Consider the following 13,295-nt stretch of genomic DNA (forward strand, 5'->3'; position numbering starts at 1 on the left):
AGCGAAGACCTCATAAGGAGTCTCGCTGCAGAGCCATAATTACTACATTGCCACCCTTTCTTCCTAAGTTCCCACCCGGAGTACTTCTTGGTCTTGCTCCAGGCCAAGGGCAAGACCCCCAAAGGAAAAGCTGCTGCTGTCATTCAGACAGGGAAGGAACTTAAGGTTCTAGCACATGGGGTGTGTGTGTTTGTGTTTGTGTGTGTGTGTGTGTGTGTTGCTGAGCCTGTCTGAGGCCCTGACAAGATGCCCGAGTTTGTTTTTGCAGTTTATGTGCTGAACTCTTTCTCTTCTCTTGTGTTCAGAAATAAAAGTCTTCAAGTTGGCAGAAGCAGTGAAAACAAGAGGGGTTTTTTTAAGCACTGCTTTTGTGGGTCTGCCTTTTTTCTTTTCCTTTTTTCAAGAAGAGCAGGTGGAGTGGAGTATACTCCCTAAAAGCTGAAATTCTTAGGAGTTTCTTTTATGATGTAGAAACAAAGGCACAAGTCAACCCATAGCTTGGTATTGTCTCCATTGACTGACAGCAAGATTTTCATACAGCTCTCCCTAGAGATGCTGAAGACTGTACCTGGAACCTTCTGCATACAAAGCAGGTGTTCTGCTATGGAACTGCAGTCCTTCCCCATGGAGGAAGAGCCTTGTCATCAAACTGTAGAATTGGAAGGGACCACAAGGGTCATCTAGTCCAACTCCCTGCAATTCAGGAATCTTTTTGCCCAACGCAGGGCTTGAACCGATGACCCTGAAATTAAGAGCCTTTTGCTCTCCCAACTGAGCTATCCCAGGTTGTTGCCTCCCACCACATGGGACCAATTCCCTGGACTGTGTGCATATGATTTTAAAATGCATTGGATCCATGTCCAAACCCTGCCTTTCTCTGGAGATCCCTGGTGATTGTGAGCAAACATTTTCATCCCAACCTACTTGACATGATAGTTGTGTGGAGGCAAGTTATGGCAACTCTGTTGGAACATGGCTGTGCTCTTGCAGATCTTGTGTTCATTTCAGTGAGGCTTGCGCAGGAGACCTTCCCAGTGTGCCTTGTGCTCTGTTCATGTAACCAAAAGACAGGGGTGGGCTAGGAGAGCCTGCTTATGCTCTTCCTTGCACAACTATATTGCAAGGTAGGACGGTCAAGTCCCAGTGCTATCCAGCAATCACTGCCACTACCACCTCTCAACACATACAGCTCCCAGGTAATTATGTGTTGCTTGAGGAAATATTTTGAAAAGGCTCTTGCTGTGAGGAGTCACTCAGCAATGGGCACCCCTCCACATCTGGTAGAGAATAGCTCCACATCTGGTAGAGAATAGCTTTCGGGAAACAGTTGCCTATATTCCAAAGCATAGGCAAAATATTTATGGAATGTTTCCTACTGCAAATTAACTCTCCCCTCCCCGCAATGAATCACTTTTGTAAGAGTGATGTTAAGTGCTGATTATTTTTCCAGCTGACACAATATGAAGAGTGTCTGTTTATTTTGGCCTCTTTAGGGAATTTCTTTGGAATACAAAATCTCACAAGGGATTTGCTTGATATCCCACCCAGCAGACTTTTCTGGGACTCTGTGCTGTTTATCCTTGTTCTAGCCCTATGTGTGGTTTTTTCTTTGCCTCGGAATAGGATGGCTGGTTAGCAGCTGCGTATATGATTAATGCACCTAATGAGTGTGGAAATGCAACTTTTGGCAATTGCTTTTGAAAACCTCACCTGTCTAGAATGGTGACCTGCGAATGGATGTCTCTGGTTTAGTCAGCATCCTGTCCTGGCTATAGCTTTCTGCAGGCAAACATCACTCTGAGACTTGACCTCCATCCAGCGGTAGACCTACATTTGGGGGCCCCTGAAGCTTGAACTGTTATGGAGGCCCCTCACAACCAGCAATGAAGTCTGGGTAACCACTATTCTCTTCTTCAATGGTTTTGTTCCATGAAAGATCACCTTTAACAAACTGCAGTGCCCAGGATTCTTTGGGGGAAGCCATGACTGCTTAAAGTGGTATGATACTGCTTTAAACATATAGTGCAGATGAGGCCTCCCTCTCTGATGTCAAATTCTGTTTAAAGAGCTGCTGGTGACTGTGAGGAGATGAGCCCCAGAAACACGGTGACTTCATTTTCTTTGAAGGTGAGCAAGCTCCTTGTGCCTGATGAGGATGCTATTCATCCTGAAGGGCTTCTTTTTGTCCTCAGGAGACCAGCTCAGACAAGGAGAATTGAATGGAACTTCTGCCCAACAAAAGGAAGTCACTCCATCAACTTCAAAGAGGATAAGATCAACTACTGAATACCACAACATCTTCAGATCACTTTCTTTTTGTTCTAAAGTTGTGTTTAGACAAAATATTTGTTTTCCTGACTTAAAAAGACTGCTATGGCTTGGCTTAGCAGGATCCAAACTCCCTTTTGTAGCATAAAATATTTGGGAGGAAAATGGGCACCAGCCATCTGAGGCCACCAGTACAGGATGTCAGCAATGTCTAGGTAACCCGGTGACCATTGTGTTGCCTAGACATTGCTGACATTCTCTTTGCAACACAGGGGTTTGTTTGGTTACAGCAGTACAGGATGGCTGCTTTTGGTTTGGTTTCGGTGGTAGTATGAGAAGATTTTGTTCAAACAACCAAAGGTGTTCTTGGTGTAGAAGAGATTTCATGTTGGCTCTTCTTATTCATCTGCCAATCAACTTTCCATCTACACAACTTATTTTTATTGGATATTCCTCTTCTGCAGCAATTCACAGAGTGTTATCTATCTCAAATGAAGCTTCATGCAAATAGAAAAAAAAATATGGAGGTAGCCATGTTGGCCCATAATAAAAAACCCCTAAAGCCACATTGTGTCACCACACCTTTATTAGAACCAACTAAAATGTCACCATCGTGAACAAGCTTTTGAGTTTTGCAGAGCAGAAGCCACTCCTTGGAATGGGGAGATGGTATTTTATGTGCAGTGTGCAATCACTGAGAAGGTTCTATCCCGAATCACATAAGAACGTAAGAAAAGGCTGATGGATCAGACCAAAGGCACATCTAGTCCAACATCCTGTTCTCGCAGTGGCCAACCAGATGCCTCTGACCATCGAGGCAGAGCATAGCCACTGATAAGACTTATCCTCCATGAATTTATCCAGTCCTCTTTTCAAGCCATCCATAGCTTAACTAAGCATAGTGTGAATAATTCTGCCTGAGCCTTATAATGCCCCTGAGTTCTAATATTGTGAGAGGAGCAAAGCTTTTACTCTACCCACTTTCCTGCACCATGCACAATTTTATACACCTCTATCATGTCCAATACAAGGAAAGGTCTTTGAATAACTGGGTCCAGTTGAATTGTTCAGGGCTTTGTATGTGTAAAATTGTGTGTAAAATTGGACTCAGTATCACATAGCCCAGCCTCATCCACTCTGGTGCCCTCCAGATGTTTTGAACTACAACAACCACAGAGAAGTCTAAAATACGTGGAAGATACTAGGGGGGCCAACACCAAGACGTGTAGTCAGTGCAAACATTTGCCGCTAAAATATCTGGGTCCTGTAACTAGGAATTGAAGCCTGATTCTGCATGTCTTATGCACTGCTGAAATTTGCTCTGGGCTCTCTGCTCTGTTGCCACAGTTTAAGCTGTACTTTCCTCAGAGAGCTGCAGATCCAGGAAGAATGTGTCTTTATTCCAGCATTATCTTGTAGTTTTAAATACGTTTCTACCAGCTACTGAAAGCCAGAATGAACTTTGGTGGATGCAAATTGGCTTTCATTTATGGAAATATAGGCTAGAGAAGAAACAATACTGCAAAAGAAACAGAGGGGATCAAATATTCTCTGGAGCCAAAGTTCAGAGAAGCATGTCAAATGGGTTGGGTGGAGGAAGCAGGAATCAAGGGTGTGCACTGCGATTGTCAGCTCAGTCTCTCTCTCTCTCTCTCTCTCTCTCTCTCTCTCTCTCTCATTCTAGTTGCTTGGAGGCTTATGATCTGACCCACTTTACCCTCTGACCAAAATAATATTTGTGGGTCACAGATGGCTTCCTGTGAGGCAAAGACCTAGCTGAACTGTTTGTATCTCATTGCGGCAGTAATTATATCCTTCTGGTTTTGAGTCATAGCATGAGAGAGGGAAATTTTTAAACTGTAAAGCAGCAAAAGAACTCAGGGGAAATGTACAAATACAGCTGGTGCCTGCTGCCCTCTGTGCTACCAGCTCTCCATGACTGTGAAAACTGACGTAGGCTGAACTGTAGATGAGAGGCTGGATTTCGTGTTGGATTTCAGCTTAGCTATGAATGCAGTTGTCAGCTGTAAGCAACTCCCTGCCCTTCTGATTTTCCTTCCCACTCCCAAATACACAGTATTGTGGGGACATAATACTTTATATCAGCCTTCTCCAACATGGCAACCTCTAGATGTTGCTGGACTCAAACTCCCATTGCCCCAGCCAGCATGTGGTCAGGGGTGGTGGGAGTTGTTGCCTAAAAAATCTGGAGGGCAATAGGTTGGGGAAGGCAGTTCTAAATGTCTGTGTTGACATCATCCTAACATTAGCACTTTTAATAGGTGTTTCTTGGAGTCCTTCAAGGATGGAAATCCTGCTGCATCCTTGAGGAGTGCATACAGGTGGTGCCTGACTTTTTAGTTTGTTGCTTTAGATCCTGCCCTCCAGGCATTTGGTAAGCCATTATCTTGGTATTGCCCCCTCTGTCCATGGCCACATCTTAAGCAGTGGTTAAAGCTGTACATTGTTAAGGTTACCAGTTTAGCTTTTAAGGTTTGAACTTCTCCCTTCAGTTCTCCTGCTCCAAGTTAGCTAATGTGGTGCGCTTCAGTGATTGCTGGACTGCAACTCCCATAATCCTTGATCATTGGCCATGTTGGCTGGGGCTGATGGGAAGTGTCTCATTGGCTACTCCTGTGCTAATCTTATGTCTTAATTCTGCTCTTAGCACCATGTTATGTCACTGAGCTTTCACTGAGCCCTCACACTGAAAGAGTCAAAAGCTATTGAAATACTAGCTGAGTTTGGACATCATGAGAAATCATGCTTTATAATGAAGGGAACATACCTAGTCTTGCCATTATGTGTGCCACAAAGAGGCGATTCAAAGCTTTCATGTCCGTTTTTGATTAGCCACAGTTTAGCACTAATTCAAACACAAAACTATGGTCTGTCTTAACTATGGTTTGCTTGGAACAAGTCACTTCATAGCTGTGGTTTGAAGGTTACTTTTTAAAAAGATGTAGTTAGGGTAGACCACCATTTTTGGGACTCAAATATCACAACAAACTATGGGTAATAAAAAATGGAAGCAAAAGTTTCCAAGCTCCACCTGGATATGCCAAAGCAGAAGCAGACAGGGAAGGGGTGTGCAAGACCAAACAGAGGCTAGATAAGCCATTGTTTACTGTGATAGATGAATGTTATCCTTATACAGTTGTACCTCGCAAGACGAATGCCTCGCAAGACGAAAGAGTTTTCCGTTTTTTGAGTCGTTCCGCAAGACGAATTTCCCTATGGGCTTGCTTCGCAAGACAAAACGTCTTGCGAGTTCTTGCGAGTTTGTTTCCTTTTTCTTAAAGCCGCTAAGCCGTTAATAGCTGCTAAGCCATTAATAGCCGCTAAGCGGCTAAGCGCCGTGCTTCGCAAGACGAAAAAACGGCAAGACGAAGAGACTCACGGAACGGATTAATTTCGTCTTGCGAGGCACCACTGTATATAAGCTCTTAGTTCCTAATGACCTTTATTTATTTTAGTTTTTGTATGCCTGAGAAACATATTTTTTCTGTTTGTATTTGTTAATATTTTGAAATTCAGTAAAACAATTTGCAACAGTTTGTGGCATCTTAATGACTTACCCTTTGTGGACTTGAGTCCACTTTATCAGATGTGTGAAGGATTATTCTTGGTTGGGTGCAGAGAGTAAAAAAATAAATGGAAATAGTGAAGTTGGAAGGAGATGAAATGCCCCAATTAGTCTGTCCCTTTGTGGTACCAGATGGGACATATTCACCAATGGTGGAGGGTGCCATCAGTTGACCTTGGCAGTTTCCCACAGCATATGATTGGCCACTGTAACTAGATGGGCCATTGGCTTGAATTAGGTTTCTATATTGAGACATGCCTTTTCCATCATAGTTTTTCACCCCTCCTTTTCACCCACTCTATTCTGAGGAAACTCCCTTTAGACCATGAAGTTTCTAGCTCTCTCCATCTCCTGCTTAGGCTGCAGGTTGAGTTTGGAATTCAAATGCACACATGGGAAAGACTATTATTGGTAGGATAGTGCAAGCTCCTTTGCTAAGTTCTTGTACTACCTAAAAGTGATTTCTAACACTAGGCATCCTGTTTATGTGTTTGTACAGTAAATAACAGCGTGAAGATGCCTTTAATATTCCAGTGCCCTCCAGATGTTCTGGACTCCATCTGAAGGGCATCAGGTTGACAAAGGCTGGCTTGAGGTTTTTTAGGGACTTACGGCTGTAAACGTTTCCCGTTTTCTTTTTTTAAAAAAATAATCTCTTGTTTAGTCTTGCCCATGCAAAAGACAGATTTCCCAGGCTTGAATTAGTCTGGGACACATCCTTTCCAAGCCATCTCTTCTCATTTGACTTCTGTCTCTCAATGTTTATTGGGAAACAATCTTCCATGGAGTTAATTCTTCTTCATGTTAATTGCCTTTTATCATGGGGTGGTGGTGGTTCTGATCAGCTTTTGCCTACTCTGATAACTTTCCTGTTTCTATTCCAGGCAGTGTTTTGGTTTCTGGTTTGTATTGTGGGGAGCGGGGAGTGTGTTGGTTCTTTCTTTAAGGATCAAAGGGCCTGGCAATGGTGTGCTTTATAAACTAGCTCTGAGTTTTGTGCTTCCTGAAAACAGCAGTTGCGCCTGTGTTTCTCTACAGGTAATAACACTGTTCTAAGGAGATCACCATTGGCTTCTCATGCGTTTATGGGTTCAATTCAAGGTACAGTGGTACCTCAGGTTAAGAACTTAATTCGTTCTGGAGGTGTGTTCTTAACCTGAAACTGTTCTTAACCTGAAGCACCACTTTAGCTAATGGGGCCTCCTGCTGCTGCTGCCGCCACGCCGCCAGAGCACGATTTCTGTTCTCATCCTGAAGCAAAATTCTTAACCTGAAGCACTATTTCTGGGTTAGCGGAGTCTGTAACCTGAAGCGTATGTAACCCGAGGTACCACTGTACTTGTTTTAACATTTAAACACCATACAGATCATTTGTCTACGTAGCTCAGAGCTGTCAATGCTGACTTGCAGCAGCTCTGAAGGGTTCAGGTGGAGGACATTCCCAGCCCTACTTAGAGGTTCTGCTGGGGACTGAACCTGTGGCCTTTTGCATGCAAGACAGCTGCTATGCCCACAGCTAGGGACATCTCCTGAAGCAAAGGTGAGGAAGCTGACAACATATGGAGGGCTGCAGGCTCCCTGTCCAGGCTTTTTTGGGGACTTTAAACAACCTCCCATGCAAACCTGCACCAGATGCCCTTGGCTGGGGTGGGGGGTTTAGGGCAGTAGTGACTGGGGAGAGGGAGTTGAAGGAGGGCACGTCCCATTTGAGAAATGTCCTTCCCTAGTATGTAAAGAAGACAGCAGCCCATTTATCATGCAGGAGGCAAGTTGAAACCTTTCTGCTGGCTGATGCTTTTAGTGGTTCCTATCATTTTACTGCATGCTTTAATTCCTTGATTTATTACAACCTTGGGACCAGTGGCAAAATGCTGCTGCCTCAAGCCCTGCCCATATGTGAGCAGGGCTTGGAGAGCATAAACATCAGCCAGAAAATCCTGGAAGCCACAATGCAGCTCACATGCCCTCCTCCCACAGCCCCTTCTGGGTAACCTTCATTCCTCAGACTTGTGTGGTATTTGGATTTCAGTGACTGTTTGATGGGCTTGTATGAGCCTTCCTCCTCCTCCTCCTCCTCTTCCTCAGTGCAAAGACTCTAAATGTGTAACTTTTCCCCTCTTACCTTTTGGTCACAAATGTTGGAACAACTTTTTTTATGTGTTTATGGCAAAACCTTAATGGGAGACATATACATAATAAATCAAATATTAAATCCAGAAAATATAGTCTGCGCGTTTTACTGTTGTGCACATTATTCAGAGCCATATTTATTAAAACCTGACTTTCAGGACTGGGTACAATGATCAAAGGCAAGTGGGAAAGCCCCCCCCCCCCCCCGCTCTCAAAAAAAGGTCCCTGGGAATCAGAGCTTGAATATCACCATGATGAGTTAACACATGCAAGAATATGTAAGAACAAATCTTTAGATATCTCTTCCAGCCAACCTACATTGCTGCATTTATAAGGGGAGAGCTGTTTGACAAATCCTGTGATACCATTGTTGAGTAGAAAAGCCGCCTTTGCATTTCCACAACTTGTGATTGAATAGTGGCAAGCAGGTCAGGAGCAGAGCTCACACCTTTGGTACACATTTCCTAATGTACACTCCTGACTGGGAGCAGAACGCTGGGCTAGGTGTATCATTTGTCTCATGTAGCAGGCTCTTTTTTAGTATTCATTTCATAAAATTTATGTACCGCATGATTGTAAAAAACAAAGTTCCCAAAACTCTTCTTGACTAAACCAGCACCTCCTGTTTTATGCTGGAAACTGCCCTAAGATCCACAGAGAAAGGGCTTTATACAAATTTAATAAATAATGATAAAATCAAATAATAATTTTCTTCCTGCAGGGGAGCAAGGGGCATTATCGGTATCACTGGCAGAGCCACAATGTCAAGCACAGCGGGGTGGATGACATGGTCCTTCTCTCCAAGATCTCAGAAGATTCCATTGTGGAGAACCTCAAGAAGAGATACATGGATGATTACATATTTGTATCCTTTACAGCAGGGCCTGGGGGACATTTATCAGCTCGAAGGTGGCATTTCGTCATAGGCATAATTCTGCGGTCATTTGTGCATGCTTGGATGTGACCAAAGATGGAAGTAGAGCAATGGATGTGATTCTTACCCCTTTGTGTACAGGAGGCTGTATTCTAGCCAGGCAAAAGTTAGGTTTCTATGGGCTTTACCTCCACCCAGACAATTAAGAGGCTCTGTCACAGTTCAGGGACACATTCCAACCAGACAAAAGCCATCAGGGAGGATGTCCAGTGCGGTATGTGGTCCCAGGTTCAATCCCCTTGAATTGTCTCTTCTTCTCTGCACATGGAAATCTAGCACACCTGGGGCTGATTGGTAGTGACCCTACACAGCAGGACAGGGACTGTTTTTAGCAACAGTTTTCCCTATGCCAAGTAAAGTAGAATAAAGATGTCAAATGACCAGGACCAGTCTTTTCTCCCATCGTTGCCAGTCTGCCAAGGGAAGCTGCACCTGTTAGATTTTGTTCTGTCATGTCTTGCTGGGGTTGGGGAGAAAAACGTAGTTCTGTGCCTACTGCTGTGCCAGGTGTGGGGCACACGCTAGCCCTCGTTGGCTTGTAAATGTTAGCCGTGTGTTTGAGGATTACGGGTCTGAAGGGCCTTGAAACGAAGATGGAAGCAGCGGGGATGTTGTGGAGGAGAAAGTGAATGCTCATAAGAGCATCATCCCACCCCAGCCCATGCCTGCTGCCAAACCTGCTTTCGTGCTTGAAATATCAGGGACTTATGAAAGGATTCCATTGATGTGAGACACAATGGCTTGCTATTCTGCTGCCTGCTTTCACACTCTCAGGCATAATCTCTGCAGACATAAAATCCAGTTTTGAGCTACTCAGCAGAACGTAGAGTTTCGGAAGAGGAGAGACTAACCTTCTCTCTCCCCCTCCCTCCCCACTCCCCAGTAGTTGAGTCCTTGCATTCCCCTTGTGCGTTTGAGGGCAGAGCTATATAAGTTACACATGTGATTTGGGTTAGAGCAAAGCAGCTGGGAGGGGGCTGCTATGGAGTGGGAAAGCAGGGGGAAGTGATTAACCCTTCACCACCCTTTCCTCACTCAGGTGTGTGTTGAACCTCACAAATGTGTGAAACCCCCCTTCTCCCTTTGAAGGTGATAAAGCACCGTGCTTGCATCAATTGCCATAGAATATTGGCTGGTGGGAAAAGAGTTGACATCTTTCCACTTACTTCTTCTCCGCAGCCCAGCCATTGCACTCCTTCCCTTGAAGATGCTATTTCTCTATTGCTAGGCCCCTTGCAGAGGGTTACCATATTGGCCTGAATATAAGCCTCACTTTTTACCCAAATTCCAACCGTGAAAAGTTGAAGTGCGGCCTATATATGCGACCTTACGGTATGCAGCCAGGAGTGCAGCAAACTGGCAGCTGTCCGGTGCATAGTCCCCTGTCCTCTCCCCTAAGGCTGGGAAGGGAGAGAGCGAGGAAGGGGAAAGCTCCAACCCCACCCCCCATACAGCCAGGAGCAGCGAGGAATGGAGCAGCTTATATGCGGGTATTTTTTTCATTTTTTTCTTCCTCCCCAATCAATTTTAAAGGTGCGACTTATATTCAGATGTGGCTTATATTCGGGCCAATACGGTAGTTCATATGTTGCTTTTCCATGCTGGACTGTGCTAGTAAAGCTCAGATATCAAAATAAATATCAAATAAATATCAAAATACAACACATGTGCTTTGTTACGCAGTTCTATGTGTCACTTACAGTTCTCCCTTGTGAGAAGGTGTTCTTAAGGACTGTAATCTTGTTCTGGAGTCAAATAGACTTGAGCAACCAGGCTGGAGTTTGTGTGTTGTCTCAAGCTGCTTTTCTCACAGGTGGCAAGCTTCAGTTCTGAGGAGAGATCCTTCAGTCTCTTAGTCTGAGTGGGTTCTGCCACCATGACTGTCCTGTCAGTGCAGAATGTTGCAGAATTCCAGCACCAGTCTGGCCTCCCCTCGTAAGCTTACTGGGCTTCTAACTTGCACAGGGATGATCCTTTTTCTGCTGCTCTCCTAGTCTGTAACAGGCGTCTTCTCCTCAAGGCTTGGCATCCCGTAATCTCACTCAGGCCTAAAAAGCTTTGCAAGATCTGGTGCTATTCTCCTGATAGCTAAGAGCAACACTCACTGCTTTCTTTTTTCCACTTCCCAAATTCCAAAAAGGGAGGCCTTTTAGTTTTCATCTGGGCATTGGCTCCTGAATGGCTCAGCTGTCACCACCATCAATCATAGGATTTTTTTTTTTACAGTGTTCCTTATATTGGAGAAGGTTATTGAATCATTCCATAAATTATTAACACTGAATCAACAAGTTGCTTCAATATATTTTATGTTCACACAAACAGTTCTGGATTTCCCATAGAGCTGTCCTGAGTGGTGCCACAGTTCCATGGATATCCTCCAAATGTAGCAATTTCCCACAATATGGAAGTTATGTTTGTTTGCCTTAGTTGCTTTTTTATTATTTGCAGCATGACATCATCTTGCAGTTATTATCCCAAGACAATGGGCTGCTGTGTGCACACTGAGTGCTGATTGTGCCTGTGTTGGGTGTGTGTCTGTGTGTTGAATAGCAAAGCGTTAAATGTTGCTATCACTCGTGCAGCACCAGTCATCCAAACACAATATGCATATCCTGATACTAATGTATAGGGCTGCAATGCTGAATTGCTTACACGATGTCAGGGAACTGACATCAGAGGAAAGGGAGTTGGTAGGGCTCCCAGAGACTGGGAGAGAGTCAGCAGCCAAAGCAGGGACAAGGAGGGGGAGCGAGGGGTCTCTGGAGGAGGATCTCAGTAATGCTGAGAGAGACGCAGCAGCCCAGGCAGGAAACAGCAGGGGAGAGAAAGGGGTGAGAGACACATCCAGCGAAAATAGCGGGGAGGTGTCAGAAGCAACTGCAGGGAGACCCATGCTTCGCCGGAAGCTACCACGTCGTGAGTCCAGGAGACGCGTTTCCGTTAAGGAACTTCTTTGCTGGAAGCGCTTCCGCAGGCAGCCACTGTCAGACTCTACTAGTGACTAGAGCAGACATGTCTGAGGAGCTCTGTCACACACAGAGGTTTGTGGGGCCGCACAAACTCTGAAGGGGCACAATTTTAAGCACAAGCAGCTAATCATCCCCTGACAGCAGTCTGACAGTCTTTGTACGCTGCCTGTGCAGGAGAAAGCATCATGAGCAACCCAGCCGGAACCGGAGAGGCAGGGGTTGGAGCTGGTCCAAGCTTGGAAGAAAGGTATCAAGCTCTGGAGGTCCAACTTGCGCTGCAGACGGCGAGGCTCGAGGAGAGAAGGGCTCAGGATGCTGACAAAAAGGGGAGAACCACTCAGTTCCCCAGAAAGGTACCAGGATTGGTGCAGAAGTTTGGGGGGGACCCCAAGGATTACCATGCCTTTAGGACCGAGATGCAATATGCCCTGAATGTGCAGTTTGATGAGTTCCCTGATGAGGAATCGCGAGTTGCTTTCATAATTGGGCATCTTGAGAAGGGGGCGCGGGACTGGGTTCGACCCCTGATGGCAACGCACAACGATATCCTAAAGGACACTATGAAATTCTTTCGTGCAATGGATATCATGTTTTCCAGCGATATTGAGGAAGGGGTGGTGCGCAGACAGCTAATGGCTTGCAAGCAGGGAAGCAGATCTGTCCGTGAGTACTGGACTGAATTTACCATGCTGATTCACAGATTGGGGTGGGATTTATCGGCAGCACCCATTCAGATGCTATTTGAAGAAGGTCTTTCTTCGGCTGTGAAAGACGAGCTGTCCAGGAGCCCCAGGGCGGTGTCTATGGATCAGCTGACCAAATCTGCGCTGACCATTGGAGCGCGCCAGGAGGCAAGAGCCTTGGAGAGGCGGGAAGGGAGAGGGGAACGTTGGAAGGAGTTACGCATTCCAGACATTCCTGAGCCAGCTTTCCCGCCGGCAGAGCCGATGGAAATCGGAACAGCCCGCGCGCGCGCAGTTTCAAAGCCCAGTGAGGGGGCGAAGAAGGAGGGAAAGGGAGCCCGGAAATGCTATCTCTGCCAACAGCCAGGCCACTTTGCCAGAGTATGCCCCCAGAGGAAGGAATGGCAAGGGATGGTGGGAGCAGTTGAGGGGGGAGAGCAGGGAGAAACGGAGCAGGTAAAAGCCAACGCCTGGTTGCCACCGTCAGGGCACTGCAGCCAGGCCAAAGAGCAGTGAAAGTGCCCGTGCCAGAAGCTCCTCGACCTGCTCTAGTGATTGAAGTGTCGCTAGAGCTGCAAAATGGACACCCCCTAAAAATAAAGGCGCTGTTGGACTCAGGCAGCTCCTGCAATTTTATGAGCAAGGAGTTTGCTGCTGAACATCAGATACAGACTATCCCTTTAAGCAACCCCCTGCAGGTTACCACGATCGATGGCAGGGAACTG

The 13,295-nt window shown here is 45.7% G+C and overlaps 1 protein-coding gene and 1 long non-coding RNA gene across 2 annotated transcripts in view; one reads left to right on the forward strand and one right to left on the reverse strand.

The window, feature by feature from the left end:
- LOC309518552 overlaps positions 1 to 13,295 on the reverse strand; it is a 117,907-nt gene that overhangs the window by 95,704 nt on the left and 8,908 nt on the right. The window lies entirely within an intron of this gene.
- MYO1E (myosin IE) overlaps positions 8,687 to 13,295 on the forward strand; it is an 81,571-nt gene continuing 76,962 nt past the window's right edge. Inside the window, exon 1 of the mRNA XM_082198370.1 lies at positions 8,687 to 8,849. Within this exon, the coding sequence (XP_082054496.1) occupies positions 8,772 to 8,849 (78 nt within the window). The 5' untranslated portion in view covers positions 8,687 to 8,771. The remainder of the gene's footprint in view (positions 8,850 to 13,295) is intronic.

Source organism: Podarcis vaucheri (genome assembly GCF_965113315.1).
Source record: "Podarcis vaucheri genome assembly, chromosome: 14".
NCBI classification, from domain to species: Eukaryota; Metazoa; Chordata; class Lepidosauria; order Squamata; family Lacertidae; genus Podarcis; species Podarcis vaucheri.